This window comes from Myotis lucifugus, unplaced genomic scaffold, assembly GCF_000147115.1.
Source record: "Myotis lucifugus unplaced genomic scaffold, Myoluc2.0 scaffold_64, whole genome shotgun sequence".
Lineage (NCBI taxonomy): Eukaryota > Metazoa > Chordata > Mammalia > Chiroptera > Vespertilionidae > Myotis > Myotis lucifugus.
Genome location: NW_005871112.1, coordinates 1,300,924 through 1,320,053, shown reverse-complemented (window position 1 = coordinate 1,320,053; position 19,130 = coordinate 1,300,924). Strand labels below are relative to the sequence as shown.

Genomic DNA, 19,130 nt, shown 5'->3' with positions numbered 1-19,130 from the left:
CGGGGGAGGGGGGGGTGAAAGGATTGCGAAAAGACAGGCAAGAGAATAAAAGCTGGGTCTCGGTGGGATGCTGCTCCCTGAGGAGACAGCACCAGTGCCCACAAGCCGTGTCTTTATTTTATAGCAGATGCCACGAGGCAAAGTAGGGGCGTGATCACATTGTTGACAGCATTCTCGTGAGTTTCAACCCTACTCAACTACTTGCACCCGAACTCTATCACAAAGCACGTGGGGCCACGTGTTCGGACCATAGGTTCAAGCTTACAACCACAGCCGTTGGCTATGATTGTGCTGGGAGGGCCCTGCCCTCCAGCTGGGACTTAGATGTGGCAGTGAGAGGACCCTGTCCTTTCATTAGTCCGAGGCTTTAACCTGGCCAAAACACTGTAGCCGAGCCCCATAACTCACCTGAGGATATTGTTCCCATTGATTTTTAGGGGGTGGCCAGGGATTGAACCTGCAACCCAGTTATGTGCCCTTGATCGGAAACTGAACCCGAGACCCTTTGGTACAAGGGCCCATGCTCTAACCACTGAGCACACTGGCCAGAGCAGATGCTGGGTTTTTAATAAGCACAAAGAAGACTCATGACATAAAATCTGGTGAATCTCAGCCTAGAACAGCGGTTCTCAACCTGTGGGTCGAGACCCCTTTGGGGGTCGAACGACCCTTTCACAGGGGTCGCCTAAATACATCCTGCATATCAGATATTTACGATTCATCACAGTAGCAAAATTACACTTATGAAGTAGCAACGAAAATAATTTTATGGTTGGGGGTCACCACAACATGAGGGACTGTATTAAAGGGTCTCGGCATTAGGAAGGTTGAGAACCACTGGCCTAGAATATGCCCCTGCTCTTGATTTGTTTGGAAAGGGAGTTGAACAGGCAAGTCCTACAGCTAATACTACCACACCCAGTACTGTACACACAGCTCCCCACGGCAGGGCCCAGAAACATCCGGCAGATAAAAGCAGTGAAGCCACTCTGCTGTGAGTAATGGCTGTGTAACTGATAGAGGGCCAGCCCCCCACCCCACCCCTCACACACACCACCCTCTGTGATTAGCAACTACATAATTGGACAAAATTCTGCCTTCAGGCATCAGATAACAGGCAGTGCAAGACTGATCCTTGAGAGAAAGGACACTCACGAGGTGACCACCACCTTTGCCCTAGTTCTCTGCCAGGAGACCACTGTCCAACAGTGACAGCGGCTGGAGTCCACAAAGCACAGCAGCCCTGAGTGGAGGAGGCAGAGGGCAGCTGGCATCTTCGGCAAGGCCATCAAGCAGTAGAGGTTACAGAAAGGAAGGGTCTCCAAAGTCGTGTGTGTGTTGGGGGGGGCGGGAGGGGGGTCTGCTACAAGGCCTTAGCTGAGGAATGAGCTACAAAGGCCTAGGTCAAGACTGCCCAAGACTCACCAGACAGCTGGTGCTGCAGAATGGCAAGCAGAACACAGACACTGAAGGTTCAGCAGAGCTGGGACACTGGAGTTCTTGAACAGCCAGAGTGGCGAACCCTTATTAATACGTCACTAACAAGCCTGGCGTAAAGCTGAGACACCCCGAAAGACCATGTCAGAATTAAAGACCACTCTAAGGGACTGATTCTCACTGGGGTGATTGTGCCCCATCCCACCCCACCCCACATCTTTAGTCATCAATGAAGTAAAAATCAAAACCGTAATGAGATACTACTTTATGCCCTTATGAAAAATTAAAATGAACAACACTGACCATACCAAGTCTTGGTGAGGATCTAAAGCCACTGGAACCCATATGTTATTGGTAGGAACCTAATATAGTACCATCGCTTTGAAAATCATTTAGCAATTTCTCCTAAAGACACAGTTACCAGATGGCAGAACGCAATGGGCACTCATAACCCTCCAGCAGCAGCAATTTCCTCTTTGAAGAAAGCTAAACCAAACGGCTTCTCCCTTCCTTAACTTACGCGGGTATGTGGTTAAACAGACATGAGCACAGCAAGGATGATGGGCCAGGTACAGAAGGTCACCAGGGAGGAAAGTCCTTGGTGCCAGCAAAGGACAATCAGAGGGTGGGACATCGCCCCCAGTGTGACCTCTCCTACCTTACCACATCACTGGTCATGCGGTTTGGACCCCCTGACCTTTCCGCCCTAGAGATAACATCTAGGCATCTGTTGTATTTCAGCTCCAAGCCCAGAAAAACAGCAAAACCAGCCACAGCCACCTCAGGACCAGCTGCATTGATTGAAAACCCCCTGCCCTGGTGCCAGCCAATCAATCAGTGGAGACCACAACCCTGAAAGAACACACCTGGCAAACTACTGAATATTCTATTGCAGCGGTTCTCAACCTGTGGGTCGAGACCCCTTTGGCGGTCGAACGACCCTTTCACAGGGGTTGCCTAAGACCATCCTGCATATCAGATATTTACATTACAATTCATAACAGTAGCAACATTACAGTTATGAAGTAGCAACAAAAATAATTTTATGGTTGGGTCACAACATGAGGAACTGTACTTAAAGGGCCAGAAGGTTGAGAACCACTGCTCTATTGACATCTTCCCCTGGGTCCGCCCCTAAAATCTCCCTTAAAACCCTTAGTGGGGGAGAGACAGAGAGAGAGAAGCAACAATGTGAGAGGGACACATTGACTGGTTGCCTCCCACACGCCTGACCAGGTCAGGGAAGTGAGTGCAATCCGGGACCCGACACTAACCTGGGACCCGACATCTGCAGGCCGACACTAACCACTGAGCAACTGGCTAGGTGTGTTGCACCTGCACAGCCAAGGGTGAACCTGAGTCGGGGCGGTGAAGGATTTAGAAAAGACAGAAAAGAGAATAAAGCTGGGTGCTAGGTGGGACCCTGCCCTCTTTGATGGAAAAACAGCGCCACGGATTACAAGCCGTGTCTTTATTTTATAGCCAGATTCCACGAGGCAAAGTAAAGGCATGGTCAAGATGTTTACAACATTCTCGTGGGTTTCGATCCTACTCAATTACATGCGCCTGAACTCTATCAAGCCCACATCACTCAGGCACGTGGGGCCACGTGTTCGGACCATAGGTTCAAGCTTACAACTACAGCTGTTGGCTATAATTGTGCTGGGAGGGCTCTCCCCTCCAAGCTGGGACTTGCACGTGGCAACGAGCGGACTGTGCCCTCTCATTAGTCCGAGGCTTAAACCTGTCCAAACACTGTAGCCGCTCTCCACAGCTAGGGCCATGAGAGACTTTTTAAACTCAGGCTCCATTTATTGCAGAAGGCTGCAAACGTTGCTCAGAAGTGAGCAAGCTTAGTCTCTCCTTGCATCTGGAAGGGCTCCTTCTACTTCCTTCTCAGTCTGTGATAAAGGACCCCTGATATCTTGACACTGGGCTTAAAACAGAACTGAGCTAGAGAAATGCCTGGAAAGGAGAAATAAAAAGGTCAAGGGAAGACAGGTCTTAAGAGAAAGGACTAAAGGAAAGGGGAGAGTCCTTCACTCAGAAAGATGAAGGGTACCTAAAAATACGAAATCTAATTGGTGTGGGCACAAGGAGCATGCATTTGCCTCAAATTACAGAATTCTATAATGAGAGCTGCAGATGCCCCTCCACTTACCATGAGGTAGGTTATGTCCTAATAAATACACGGCAACTTTAAAATATTGTAAGTCAAAAAATGCATGTTTGCAATGTACCTAACCTATGGAACATCATAGCTTAGGCTAGCCTACCTCAAACATGCTCAGGACACTTACATGAGCCTACACATGGACGATCATCTTGAGGTTCTCACCAGAAGCAGGAGACGGAGACAGCCATTTAGTAGACATGACAGAATGAGAAAACACAAAACGCAATAACCAAAAAACACTGGCAACACAGCGCAGTGTAGAGTACTGGTTGTTTACTCTTGTGATCGGGTGGCTGGGCTGACTGGGAGCTGTGCTCACTGCCGCCGCCCAGCATCAGAGTATCATACCGCCTATCACTAGTCCAGGAAAAGATTAAAATTCAAAACTCAATATATGCTTTCTGCTTAATCCATGCAGCTCTCACGCCATCATAAAGCTGAAAAATCATAAAATCAAACCATCATAAATGGAGTACCATCTGTACCTCACTTAAAAAATTAAAAATACACTTACCTAAAGGGAGTAAAAATATTTCTCTAAATAGAACATTGGTCTATAGAAGTCACCCCCCCCCCTTGAGATGTATTGGGTAAATAAATATCAGTAGTCGATTCTCATTATTCATGACAGTTATGTTCTATACAGTCACTGTGAACACGATGAGTGATTATTAATTGCTCCGAGGGGAAATACAGGGTTAGGTTTCTGCCAGCCTTTGCTAACCGCATTTTCATCAACTGATCTATACATACATAACCTTGTTTCTGTTTAAAGACAACTTATTTAACATCTATTGTTGATTCATTAACACTGGACTTGTGGCCAAAAGCAGGATAACTCACACCCAAAACAAGCTTCTCTGACACAGGTATTTTCTCCATAAGGCACATCACCGTCTTCTGGTGCTGAGGAGTGCCAGACAGCACGGGAGCACTCTGCATGGGACCGTATTAGGCAGCAAAATCACCCCCCAAAAATGCAGAAAACAGGCACTAAGTCGACCGTGAAAATGACACCTGTGTTCAGTGCGAGAGCTGCAACAAGAAGACAGAGCGTCATCTTGTTCAACCACAGCTGGGAATAAGCCAGGATCGACTGTACACAAATTCTGGTCAGGCAGATCTACCACACAGAATAAAGGGAAACTAGGAAGTCTGCAGGGAACCGGCTCACCTTAGAAGTTGAAAATAAAGACAAATACTCTCCCACAAACTATACTTTATGTAACTCTTAAAAAATGAAGAGTCATGACCAGAGTTTAGGCAGAATAATAAGTTTGGCCAAACTGATTCAATTCTGCAAGGAAATCTGCACCACGAAGCAAGTGGCAGAGAGCAGTGTCGGTGACGGCTCTGCTTCACCTGGCATTCGGGAGCCACTGTGGGAACTGCTAGCGTTCTTCAATCTGCACACAAAGTCAGGAAACCTAAGAGCCAACTAGGCCAAAGACCTTAAGGAAAATCTCTGTACCGTATACATTTTATAATGCGAACAAATCTCTGTGAAATACCACAAGACCATCCTGATTCTTGAGACTGTCATCCTGCCTGCCCCAGGTCTAAAGACTTGTAACATTCAGGCTCACTTCCACCCAGTCCCAAGGCCAAGGTCAGGCTGGCAGACGGGGTGTCCCACTAGTGCAGCGGTTCTCAACCAACCTGTGGGTCGCGACCCCTTTGGCGGTCGAATGACCCTTTCACAGGGGTCGCCTAAGACCATCCAGCATATCAGATATTTACATTACGATTCATAACAGTAGCAACATTACAGTTATGAAGTAGCAATGAAAATAATTTTATGGTTGGGTCACAACATGAGGAACTGTATTTAAAGGGCCAGAGGTTGAGAACCATTTCACTAGTGGCACGGATGGAGATGGTCAGCTGTCTCCAATTCGGGCTCACCGTGCCTGAGCTACTGTCTTCCCCCAGCCCGGCCCCACCTCCTGTGCTCTAAGCCAGGGAAGGAGCCTGTTGAGACTTGAAGCTGGACATGTCTTCCTTCTTCTGTGTCCAGCCAAGAACAAAGACAGGAAGCAAGCCACTGCTCTCATTGCAGAGGTGACAGCAACCCATACTGGCAATATAACCAGTGACGTGCAGTAACTCTTTAAAATGATCAAGTACAATGTTCAAAACACTGTTGTGTGAGGGACTTGTGTTCTTAATGCCAATCTGTTTTAACATCCTGTGTCGCACAATCCCTTCATTTGGTAAAATGTTCTGGAAAATGCCCTAAAGATTTGAGGAACCTGAACAGAACACCATGAGCTGTTCAACAGACCAACTGGAACCACTGATCCAAACAAAATGTCATGCTTCATCAAAACTTCATTTGGTCCTCAACTTACACAGGAAAGTCAATGATCAAGTGTCAATGTAAAATGATATAGCCACTATGGAGGACAGTGTGGCCGTTCTTCAAAAAATCCAACATAATGATACCATATAGTCCAACAATTCCACGTCTGGGTATATACCCAAAAGAACTGAAAGCACAGACTTGAAAAGAGATCTGTATAACCATGTTCGCAGCAGCATTACTCACAATAGCCAAAAGGTGGCAACAACCCAAGTGTCCACGACAGATGAATGGATAAACAACATGTGGATCTGTATTTGTTCTTTAGTTTATGGGGGCGGGGGAGGAGGGGGCGCGTTAAGAGATCAACCAAAGGACTTGTATGCATGCATATAAGCATAACCAATGGACACAGACAGTAGGAAGGTGAGGGCTGTGCTGGGGGGAGGGAGCGGTCAGGGAGAGGTCAATGGGGGAAAAAGGAGACATATGTAATACTTTCAACAATAAAGAATTTAAATTTTAAAAAAAAAACGCCAATATGTGGTATGTACCTACTATGGACTGCTACTCGGCCTTAAAAAGGAGTTAAATTCTGACACATTCTACAACATGGATGAACCTTGAAGACATTGGGCTACATGACATGAGCCAGATACAAAATGACAATGTATGATTCTGCCTATATTAGGTACCTGGAAGAAGCAAATTCATACAGATAGGAAGTAGAATGCTGCTACCTGTGGAGAGAGGGGATGGGGAAGCTAGTGTTTAATGGGTAAAGAGTTTCAGTTTGGGAAGATAAAGTCCTAGAGATGAATAGTGGGAATGGCTGCACATCAACGTGAATGTCATCAATGCCATTAATAAAAATAAAAAATAAAAAGTTAAGCCCAAACCGGTTTGGCTCAGTGGAGAGAGCATCGGCCTGCGGACTCAAGGGTCCCAGATTCGATTCCGGTCAAGGGCATGTACCTTGGTTGCAGGTATATACCCAGTAGGGAGTGTGCAGGAGGCAGCTGATCGATGTTTCTCTCTCATCGATGTTTCTAACTCTCTATCACTCTCCCTTTCCTCTCTGTAAAAAATCAATAAAATATATTTAAAAAATAAATAAATAAAATAATAAATAAATAAAGTTAAAAACAGTCAATTTTACATTATGCATATTTTACCACAATAAAATCAATGATCAAGAGCCAAAAGTAATTTTACCAAAGCTGTGCAAAGGTAAATAAATGACAAGTCATTTTTATATATGATACATCCCAAAAAGTCATTCAATATTCAAAATGAGCTTAACAGCCATTCCATTTATAACAACCAACCTGATTTTCTCCACAGGTGGGAGATTAAGAGGTTGGATCTGAGCATAAACTGCAAATGTTCAGTGTTCAGAGCGGCACTGCAGTGTCAGCTTTTGCCGGAAGCCATCAGCCCTCCTGTGATAAAGTATCATTTCTTCACCTCAGCAGGATTCTAGATACAAGGCAGTGCCTGAGGAAATCTGTCTTTCCCACGTTTCTGGAATTTCAGGTTCCGTCTATGGTTTAACCCAAAGCAATGCTTGACTTTGTAAAGGGTCAATTCTTTAAGGCTAATCAAGTTGGCAAATTAATACCCATGGGAGATGTTTGCATGAGCTAATTAAGTCAGATTGGATTTCCCAAGGGCAATGTTCCAAAGCGTTAGTGAGAAAAGCAAGAAAAACAGGTGGACAGCAACTCACCTGAGCTGCAAAGAGCTTTGCTTGAACTGTCACCTCAAACCTGACTTCAGTGCTTACAGATTTCAGAGCAGAGTGCTAGTGAAATGTCTTGTTTATTTATGGGGGCTACACATGACCTGGAAATACAAAATCTAGCTAACTTAAAAATAAACCTGAGTATTCTCCTGAATGGCAGAAAGGAGTGCAACAGAATAACAAAGATGATGACGACGATGATGACGACGACGACAGTGACAATGGAGACCCCAAGTTGAGTGTACCAGCATTGCTACCACTTCTATGCCCTAGCTGGTTTGGCTCATTGGATAGAGTGTCAGCCTTCATACCAAAGGGTCCTGGGTTCGTTTCTGGTCAAGGGCATGTATCTTGGTTGCAGGCTCCTCCCCAGCCGGGCCCTGTTTGGGGTGCGTGCAGGAGGCAACCAAACAATGTGTTTCTCTCACATTGATGTTTCTCTCTGCCTTTCCCTCTCTCTTCCACTCTCCCCAAAAATCAATGGAAAAATATCCTCAGGTGAGGATGAAAAATAACAACAATCCATGTCACAGAAGAGGAAACCAGACTTACCCGTGGTAGCCTACCACAGACAATGAGATGCCAGGCCTCCGGGATTCACACAATTCCAAGGTGAATAAGATACAGCCCACAGGAAGATGTGGAGAAGACATCTTGCATTTTGCAAGAAAAGTGTTCACAAGATACAGAAGCTCAAGATAAGGAGCAACTAGGTAAAAGAAGCAATACTTATATTGCCCGGTTTTATCTTTCGATGAAGATTTCATTTTTTCAATAAACATTGTATATATTCAAGGTATACAACATGATGTTTTGATACACATATACATTGAGAAATGATTACTATAGTCAAACTAATTAGCATATCTATCACCTTACATAGTTATCTGTAGTGGGGCTGTGAGTACAGTTAAGATGAACTCTCTTACCAAATTTCAAATACTGTTAATTTGCGGGGAGGGGGTGTTTTTTAAAGCCGACAGATCAGGGCAAAAAAATACCCAGGATCAAGTTTATACAAAGCTCTTCAGCTCCTGACACTGGTGTATCTGTGGCAAGTCCTTTGTAAAGATACCTGAAATATTCACTCCTTTTATAAAAGTTAAGGCCAAGGTAAATAACGGGATATTTTCATGGCATTTCTCAATATAAAAAAACTGAACACATCAAATGGGGTCTTATCACTAAGACTGCTACCTTGCACACTAAAAGGGAATAAAGTACTATCTACACTAATAAAAGAGAAACATGGTAATTAGCGTACGACTGCTACCCTTCCCATTGGCTAATCAGCATATCCTTATGCAAATTAACTGTCAGCCAAGATGTCGGCCGGCAGCCATGCACTGAAGCGAACAAGGAAGCTTGCTTGCTCCAGTGACGGCGGACTCTAACGTTCCCAGCCTGAGTTGCCGGCCTCTCAGCTGCAACTCTAAGCAACTATGTACTATGTTGCAAATAAGAAGCTAAACAAAACCCCAGAAACCGGCTGTCAGTCAGCCAGGTTCAGCCAGCCGGACCGCAACATTGTATCAAATACAAAAACATTGTATCAAAAACAAAGGCCAGAAACCGGCTTTCAGCAGCCGAGGCCTCAGAGCTAAAGCTGGCCCAGAATAAAAAAAAAAAAAAGAAAAAAAGGAGCTGTTGGGAGCTTTAGTCACCCGCCAGCCGGAAAACGGCCCTCACCCAGACTGGCCAGGCACCCCAGTGGGGACCCCTACCCTGATCCAGGACACCCTTCAGGGCAAACCAGCCGGCCCCCACCCGTGCACCAGGCCTCTATTCTATATGGTAAAAGGGTAATATGCCTCCCAGCACCGGGATCAGCAGAGCCGCGAGGCCTCCCGGCACCGGGATTAGCGTGACAGGGGGCAGCGCCCAAACCCCCTGATCGCCCTGCGGCTCTGTGAGTGACAGGGGGTGGGGCCACAACCTCCCTATCCGCCCTGCTCTGTGCCTGATAGGAGGGAGCTCCCCAATCCCCTGATTGCCCTGCGGCTCTGTGTTTGACAGGGTGCAGCACACCAACCCCCTGATCTGCCCTGCTCTGTGTGTGACAGGGTGCGGCGCCCCAAACCCCCCCGCCCCCACGGGCCCTGCTCTGTGTGTGACAGGGTAGAGCCATAACCTCTCCATCGGCCCTGCCCTGAGTGTGACAGTGGCGGCGCCCAAACCCCCTGATCGGCCCTGCTCTGTGGGTGATAGAGGGTGGCGCCCCAACCCCCCTCCACGGGCCTTGCTCTGTGTGTGACAGGGTAGAGCCATAACCTCCCCATTGGCCCTGCCCTGAGTGTGACAGGGTGCAGCGCCCCAACCCCCTGATCCGCCCTACTCTGTGTGTGACAGGGGGCGGTGCCCCAACTCCCCTATCGGCCCTACTCTGTGAGTGACAGGGGGATCTCCTCAACCCCCTGATCGGCCCTGATCTGTGCGTGACAGGGGGGAGCTCCTCAACCCCCTGATCGGCCCTGCTCTGTGTGTGACAGGGTACGGGGCCCCAACCCCCCTGATGGGCCCTGCTCTGTGAGTGACAGGGGGCTGCGCCCCAACCCCCTTATCGGCCCTGCTCTGTGAGTGACAGGGGGCAGCGCCCCAACTCCCTAATCGGCCCTGCTCTGTGCGTGACAGGGGGTGGCGCCGCAACCCCCCAATCGGTCCTACCCTGAGCGTGACTGAGGGTGGCATCGCAACCTCCCGATCCGCCCTGCTCTGTGCATGACGGGGCAGTGCCCCAACTCCCCATCGGCCCTGCTCTGCGCCCCACCAGGGGCTGCACCTAGGGATTGGGCCTGCCCTCCGCCACCCAGGAGCAGGCCTAAGCCAGCAGGTCGTTATCTCCCTAGGGGTCCCAGACTGCTAGAGGGCACAGGCCGGGCTGGGGGACCCCCCTCCCCTCCCGAGTACACAAATTTTTGTGCACCGGGCCTCTAGTACATACTAATAACTTTACATAATAGTAACTTAATTGAAAAGCAACATAAAATAGATGAAACCATTTTTCTCTCCAAAATTAGTAAAATATATATATGAAATTTAGAATTTTATCCCCAACACCCAATTTTTCTTTAAAACTACTAAAAACAACCATAATTATAGAATACAGTGAGTGTCTATACGTGGCTTCCATTTATGGTTTTCTTTAATTAATAAAATCACATTGAACATAGTTAAATAATTCAAAAATCATCATTCCCTTTCTCAAATACATCTTTTTAGATTTCATTTTACAGATCCAATTTCACTGATGGTCACTTTTAAATACAACGTTGTTGTAAATGATGGTTTTAATGAACAACAACAATAAAACTCCTACAAATATAACTGAGGTTCAGGCATGAAAACAAAGAAAATGTTTTATGCTTGAATCAATCTGATACTTTTTTCATTAGATTACATTATAAATATTTTGCAACAGCCTGTGGCCAAATGTTATCAAAGGCAGCCCTGATATGATCTCATAGAAAACTCATTATATATTGGTAAAGTTTGTTTTTTTAAAAAAAATAGCCTGATGCAAATATCAAGCTTCTTTAAGTAAGATTTAAATGCTTCTATTTACAAAAATTTTAGGTTAGGTAGAACTTTCCCAAAATACTTCTGATGCTTCAGGTGAGGTGCAGTTTCATACCAAATGACACTTACCTTCACATTAATCATATGGCACGTGGCTATTCTTAACCTCATCCCAGCACACTGCACGTGATAGAAATATAGGTGATGCAGGATGGCCAAAAGGAACGTGCAGGTAGTCAGCACCGTGGCATAGATATAGGCTTCTTGGGAAGTCACAGGATGAGTAGAATTATAGTTTTCAAAATAACTAATAATTTTCCCCAAAAATAAGGGCTGGATTACTTTGGTGCCTTCCTAAAAGGGAAATAAAAAGGCCTCAATTAGACATACAAGCCATACAAGGCAACAATTCAAATCCTACACCAATGAGTTAGGAGTCATTGGGCTAGCCTCCTGTATAAGATTTAGGGAAAGTGTTTTCTTCCCCAAGACTAAAAGCAAAGAAACAGCAAACCTTGCCCCTCCAGGACAAATGGCCACTTCACCCCACAAGCTACTTCCTCCCGTGTAAGGTACATTTCTCCCCTTCAAAGAAATCCAGGCATTCAGTGCAAATCCAAGCCACCAAAAGTAAACACAGGCCCTCGACATCATTTCCTCCACTGACTTCTCAAAAGACAAAATGCCCAAAATTTGGAAATCTTTCAAGAACTCAACTCTGAAACAGGCATTTCCTTTAAGCAATCCGTCCTTATTAACAGAGACATGTAAACAATGGGCAGGTTTGCTTTTGATAGCTCTTTCCTATCTGTCTGAGGTGAGGGACTTATGCACAAAAGAAAGGAAGGATTCAAAGAACTAAACATGAAATAAAATGAACATGCATTTTCTTCTCAACCAACTAGTAGTGCCCTATCAGGATATTTACAGAGAGATGACCCTGTCCCTCAAATGGGTATAATATTAAAACCCCATCAACAGAGAGAAACCAAGATGGCGGCGTAGGTAAACACCGGAAATTGCTGCCTCCCACAACAACTTCAAAAATACAACTAAAAGACAAAACGGACATCATCCAGAACCACAGGAAGGCTGGCTGAGTGGAAATTCTACAACTAGAAGGAAAGAGAAAAGCACACTGAGACTCAGAGGAAGTGGGGAAGTAAAGTGCAGAGATACGGAGGCGCACGCGGCAAGGGCTGGCAACGGAGGACGCGGCTGTCTTTTTGAATCGGGAGGGAGTCATAAGCCCCCGACTGCTCTGAACTCCAGTTCTGGGAAGTCTCTGGGGACCCAGACTCATACGGGGAGAAACTGGACTGTCTGGCAGCGGGCAGAACTCGGAACTCGAGGGCGGCTTTCTCTCAGAGGTGCTTGCAGCGATTACTGGGACACTGAGATGCGGGGCCTCTTAGGGCAGGACTGAGGATCAGCCATAGCTGTTTGCTCCGTCCTGTTGATTCCCTGAGACCCCGCCCCACCCAAGCTGCAGCAGAGGCTTTTGCATATGAGTGCCCTGGCTCTTTGCAATCTGAAAATTACCTAACAAACTGCAGCTGGGCCAGACAGACCCAGAACTTCCAAGAGAAGGCCAAAGGCCCCACAGCAGCTTGCATTGCTTCACAGCTGGGCCTCATCTGGGCACCTCCAAACCCCAAACAAGGAAGGGGAATCTGCAGATCTCTTCGTAGCTCCTGCTGGGTAGCCTCAGGAAGAGGCTAAATTAGCACCTCCTTAGATCCAAGAGCCAGTGTACCCAGTGGTCACAGAGTGGGACCATCCAGATTACAACTCCGCAGATCCATAAGGGACACACTCAGGGGGCAGACTCAGTGAGCACCAAAGCCCCACTGAAGCAAGTCTTGCCCCAGAAGGTGTCTTCAGCACAGAAGTTCTCCCACTGTAGACACAGCTGATTCTCACAGCCAATTGGCCTGGAAGTCAATTCCTCCCAGTGATACCTACAACAATCAAGGCTTAACTACAACAAGACTGTGCACAAAGCCCACAAAGGGGTGCACCAAGAGTGTCCACCTCAGGTAATTGGGGAGGCTGAGCCACTGGGCCCTATAGGACACCTAGCACAGAAAGCTGCTCTATCAACACAGGGAAGCATAAAAAATGCGGAGACAAAGAAACAGGTCACAAATGACAGAAATGGAGGAAAGCAAACTACTGGATACAGAGTTCAAAACCACAATTATAAGGTTTTTCAAGAATGTTCTAGAAACCGCCAATAAATTTAGTGAGACCCTGGAGGATATGAAAAAAGACCAACTAGAAATTAAGCATACACTGACTGAAATAAAGAATAATATACAGAGATCCAACAGCAGACAAGAGGATCCCAAGAATCAAGTCAAAGATTTGAAATACGAAGAAGCAAAAAATAACCAACCGAAAAAACAAAAAGAAAAAAGAATCCAAAAATATGAAGATAGTGTAAGGAGCCTCTGGGACAACCTCAAGCGTACCAACATCCGAATTATGGGGGTGCCAGAAGAAGAGAGAGAGCAAGATATTGAAAACCTATTTGAAGAAATAATGACAGAAAACTTCCCCTACCTGGTGAAAGAAATAGACTTACAAGTCCAGGAAACACAGAGAACCCCAAACAAAAGGAATCCAAAGAGGACCACACGAAGACACATCATAATTAAAATGCCAAGAGCAAAAGACAAAGAGAGAATCTTAAAAGCAGCAAGAGAAAAACAGTCAGTTACCTACAAGGGAGTACCCATACGACTGTCAGCTGATTTCTCAACAGAAACTATGCAGGCCAGAAGGGAGTGGCAAGAAATATTCAAAGTGATGAATACCAAGAACCTACAACCAAGATTACTTTATCCAGCAAAGCTAGCATTCAGAATTGAAGGTCAGATAAAGAGCTTCACTGATAAGAAAAAGCTAAATGAGTTCATCACCACCAAACCAATATTACATGAAATGCTGAAAGGTACTCTTTAAGAAGAGGAAGAAGAAAAAGGTAAAGATAAAAATTATGAACAGCAAATACATATCTATCAACAAGTGAATCTAAAAATCAAGTGAATAAAAAATTTGATGAACAGAATAAACTGGTGAATATAATAGAACCAGGGGCATAGAAAGGGAGTGGACTGACAATTCTTGGGGGGAAAGGGTGTGGGGGTGCAGGAAGAGACTGGACAAAAATCGTACACCTATAGATGAGGACAGTGGGAGGGGTAAGGGCAGAGGGTGGGGTGGGAACTGGGTGGAGGAGAGCTATGGGGGGAAAAAAGAAGAACAACTGTAATAATCTGAACAATAAAGATTTAATTTTAAAAAAAAAAAACAACCATCAACAGCCCTAACTGGTTTGGCTCAGTGGATAAGATTGTAGCCTGCAGACTGAAGGGTCCCGGGTTCGGTTCCAGTCAAGGGTCCATGCCTGGGTTGCAAGTTCAATTCCCAGTAAGAGGCGTGCAGGAGGCAGCTGATGAATGATTCTCTCTCATCATTGATGTTTCTCTCTCCCTCTCCCTTCCTCTCTGAAATCAGTAAAAATATATTACGAAAAAAAACAAAAACAAAAAAACAGCACCCTGTCCTACATATGCACATGCACACACATGGTCATGAGCTTCACCTTCCAAGAGGTCACAAAAGTTTCCATCTACTATTTAGAGGTAAGGGAACATTGTTTAGTTGAAGAATTATGAGTAAGATGATCAGATCACAAGAACACAAAGACTCACTGTTACATTTTCCAGCACGCCCTTTCACTCGCCCCAAGAGGAACAAGTAATTTACAAAAGAACCCTAACGCAGGGGGGTCATAAAACAGACTTTAACAATAGTATATTGAGATGAAAAGCTGGAGCAAGAACGTCAAACTGTGCACATGGGACAGTCCCAACCCAGGAATAGCGAAGGGCAGCACGTGACCCTGCGGCTATCCACCAGAAGCCCTGAGGTAACTAACACCTGCAGTCCCAAACTTTAAACAATGCATCACTGTCTCCAGGAGTCAGTGTTGCCTGCTACTCAGCTTCCATTTAAGCCTAACATGGGTATAATTACAAGAGAATGATAAGAGCATTGTCACCCATCAGTCAGAATACTGATAGAGGCAACAAACCCAGTACAAAAAGTTACCCCTAAGCATCTGGATTCTTCTGCTGAGAGACAGTATTTGACAATCCAGTCAAGCAAATAAGCTCACTGATGAGTAATGCCAGTTCCTGGCCCATACCTTCCCACTCATCTGTCCACTCTTGCTTGATCTTATTTTATTTTTAATCCTCACCCGAGGATATTTCTCCCATTGATTTTCAGAGAGAGTAGAAGAGAGGGAGGGAGGGAGAAAGAGAGAGACATCAATGTGAGAGAGACACATGGACTGGTTGCCTCCCGCACTGCCCAAACCCAGGAGCAGACAGTGAACCCACAACCCTTGACTGGGAACTGACCCTGTGACCTTTGGCACTGAGCTAATCCTGAAGATGCAAAACCAGCGTAGTGGCCGCATTCTCTTTTAAGATGTGCTGAAGTCTTCCCAAGATGAGTGAGGCAAAACTCTGGACGCCATGGAAGCCGCCTGGCCTTGGAGAGGAACCTGAACCAGGCCCTTTTGGAGCTGCATGCCTTGGGTTCTACCCGTGCAGACCCTCAGCTCTGTGACTTCCTGGAGAACCACTTCCTGGATGAGGAGGTGATACTTATTACGAAGATGGGCGACCATCTGACCAACCCCTGCAGGCTGGCTGGCCCCCAGGCTGGACTGGGCGAGTATCTCTTCGAAAGGCTCACTAGGAGCCTTTGGAGCCCAGAGGCCTTTGAGGGGCCCCTCTGCATTCCCCCAGTTGTCTGGCTTTTGCCTGAGCCTCTCCCCAAAACCTCTAGCGATTCTTTTAACCACCCAGGAGCCCTCTCCTATGCATTGGACCAAATGAAACAATAAAGCTTTTTGCAGGGGGGAAAAAGGCACACAAAAAAAAAGAATCGTATTTTGTTTCTCAAGTTACCTCTAAAAGGAAAGAGGGAATAGAGTGGGAGGAACAAGAATAACAGCCTTCTTTAAAATCAGCCTCTCCTGATTTTGTTGACTTTGGAACCAACAAAACATTACACCACAATATAAAACAAACACGTTTTTAAAAAGCAGTTCCTAAAATTTAAGAGTAAAATAAAGCAAATGTACCTAAATATATACCATCCAGTTGTTGGCATAACCATACAAAAAGAGAATAACTGAAAGTGGTTTCAAACAAAATAATTTGAAAATACATTCCCTATGTGATATACAGGGCAATATGAACTGCAAAAGAATCTTAATTTTTTTTTCCAGAAGTCACATTATGGGTGACAGTATTGACACTGTAAGTTAAAACAAATTAATAATTATGTTTTCAATGGGAAGTGGGATTAGGCCTGGGAGAAAGAAAAATAGATGATGGGAGAAAAGAGATACAGATGTAAGAGAGAAAGATGTATGAGTAATGAGATTAAGTAAAAACACTAGCATCCTCAATATGATTTGGACTATAAATACCCAAAAAGCACTCATGATATATTTACCTTGAAAAAGAACATATTCTAGCTTGGTCCAGTCAAATTGAGAAATAATAACCAACACAGCAGCAATGAGCATATCTAGTGCCGACACTATAATCCCTAAACACCATTTCCCACTAAAAGGCTGTTTATAAAACGGCTGATTCCCAGGTAGGGCAAAAACTGTACATGAAGAGCCAAAAACATCCTGTCACTGCAGAAAGCACAGAAACTAGCAAAGTGTATACAAGAAACATAGGACCCTCTCTCTCCATTTCCCTTCCTCTCTGATATCAATAAAAATATTTTTTTTAATTAAGAATATCCCTTGGCCTACCTAGATATATTGTACAAGACTAATCAAAGTGTTGATAACAGCCAAGTTTCTCTTTATGAAAATATTTTGGCTAATAAATGAAGAAGGGAAGAATTAGAATATCACCATTTTTCAACCCCCTAAAGAGTTAATGGATCTTAAGCAATGATCATACACAAAATGAATATATGCAAAAGACACAGATGTTATGTACCTCTTATGTACCTCGTAAGGGAGGTAACACAACCCTACCTATTCAGTAATCCTGTCAAAGACAGGGGTGTGTGTGTGGGCGGTGGGGGGAGGTGAATCAGATCAAGCTTCTAGATCTAGCCAACTTAAGGTCCCAGAGAACATGTGGGGAGGGGGGGGGCGGATGGAAAACAATAGTCTCAATCCAGACTATAGGAACTTCTACAAGACAACAGCTTAGTTTCTATCAATCTATCAATGAACATAGATAAATGAATAGCCCATTCCTGATCAGGGCACATACTCAGGTTGTGGGTTCAATTCCTGGTCAGAGCACATATAGAAGGCAACCAATAGGTCTCTCTCTCTCTCTCTCTCTCTCTCTCTCTCTCTCTCTTTCTCCCTCCCCCTCTCCCCCTCCTCTCTCTAAGCATTTCCTTGAGCAAGGATTAAGATGATCTCTTATATAAAATGCCCGTGGCCGTCACGCTGTAACACTGTCACAACCAAAGGAGCAGCGGCTCTCTAGGCGGGCGGGGCATGAGCTACTAGCGGCCGAGAGCTACTAGCAGCGGAGAGCTAGCTAAGAGAGCTTGGAGCGAGCGGAGGAGGGCAGGGTGCTAGCTAGGAGCGGCGATGGGCGGGGCGGCTAAGAGCGGCAATGGGCGGGGCGGCCAGCTGAGGCAAGTGGAAGTGAGCTTACTCGTGCACAATTTCGTGCATGCTGGGCTTCTAGGATATACATAAATATATGCATGCATACATACATTGCAGAGAGGAAAAGAGAGGAGAGTTGGGAAACAGAAAAGGAACCCACATGATACCATTGTAATTAGCTAGTTATTAATAATAGGAAAGGAGTAAAGGAAGGCTAGACATTATAGGCATATCATTTGGGCAGCTTCACCAGGAAGCTGCAATGTTCCACTCCCCGGGGAATCACTGACCTATTCCCTGCAAAACACTGGGGGAAGGGATCCAACCAAGGGAAGATAGACACATGCCCAATAAAGTTAGGCTGATACGGGGAAGATGCTTGTCTGTCAGTCACACTTGGGACAACGATTATTGGCCAGAATGGGCATTGCCACTGTAATCACACGATAATGTGGGAAGACATAATCTCTTGTGCTCTCAGCTCTTAGCTCATGGGTCTCTTGTTCTGCACCTGCCCATGTTTCTTTCATAGCTGTGTGGCCCTGCAGATCCCACACACAATGGACTGATGAACTGCTTGGGGAAACATAAGCTGAGCTAGCCTGATGCTGAACTGGAGTGTGGAAATATGGAATGAGAACGCTTGACACTGGCTCTGATTTTAGCTCTACTAAAGCCACAGCCAAACTTCTTTTATGGCAGGACAAAGGGAAATGGGACTTTGGAAACTCAAAGATTTAATTCCATGAAAACAAAGCTTTCTACAATATTGCATCCTCCTATGGGAGTCGCAGAAATTTCTTTTCCTCAGAATATCCCAAGAAGTCCACCCCCACTAGTAACCAGGGGAGATGAATGAGGACATCTCCTATCCCTTAACACATACAACCTGTATCAACTAAATACACTTTATTTGGATATGTCTTCAAACTACAAGAAATGAAGACAAAGAAATATGAATGCTGCCTAGATATTAATGATACTAAAGTATCTTACCTAATAATAGACAAATATGCAAATTGACCATACCTTTGCTATACCCTTCAGCCAATCGGATGAGTATGCAAATTAACCAAACAAAGATGGTGGTTAATTTGCATACGTAGGCACCCAGCAGCAATTGGAGCTACAATCAGAGCTGAGGGGTCCCCTGCCCAAGCCTAACACCTTGAGGAGGGCGGATCCGGCAATGGTGGGGAGCTGGGGGTCCCCTGCTCAGGCCTAATGCCTCAGCCACAGGGGCGAAACCAGCGATCACAGGGAGCAGGGGCGG

At 45.5% G+C, this 19,130-nt stretch overlaps 1 protein-coding gene across 1 annotated transcript in view; it reads right to left on the bottom strand.

The window, feature by feature from the left end:
- Window positions 1–19,130, bottom strand: part of ABCC4 (ATP binding cassette subfamily C member 4) — a 235,906-nt gene that overhangs the window by 160,914 nt on the left and 55,862 nt on the right. The window contains exon 5 of the mRNA XM_023754706.1: window positions 11,305–11,529. Coding sequence (XP_023610474.1) covers window positions 11,305–11,529 — 225 coding nt within the window. The remainder of the gene's footprint in view (window positions 1–11,304; window positions 11,530–19,130) is intronic.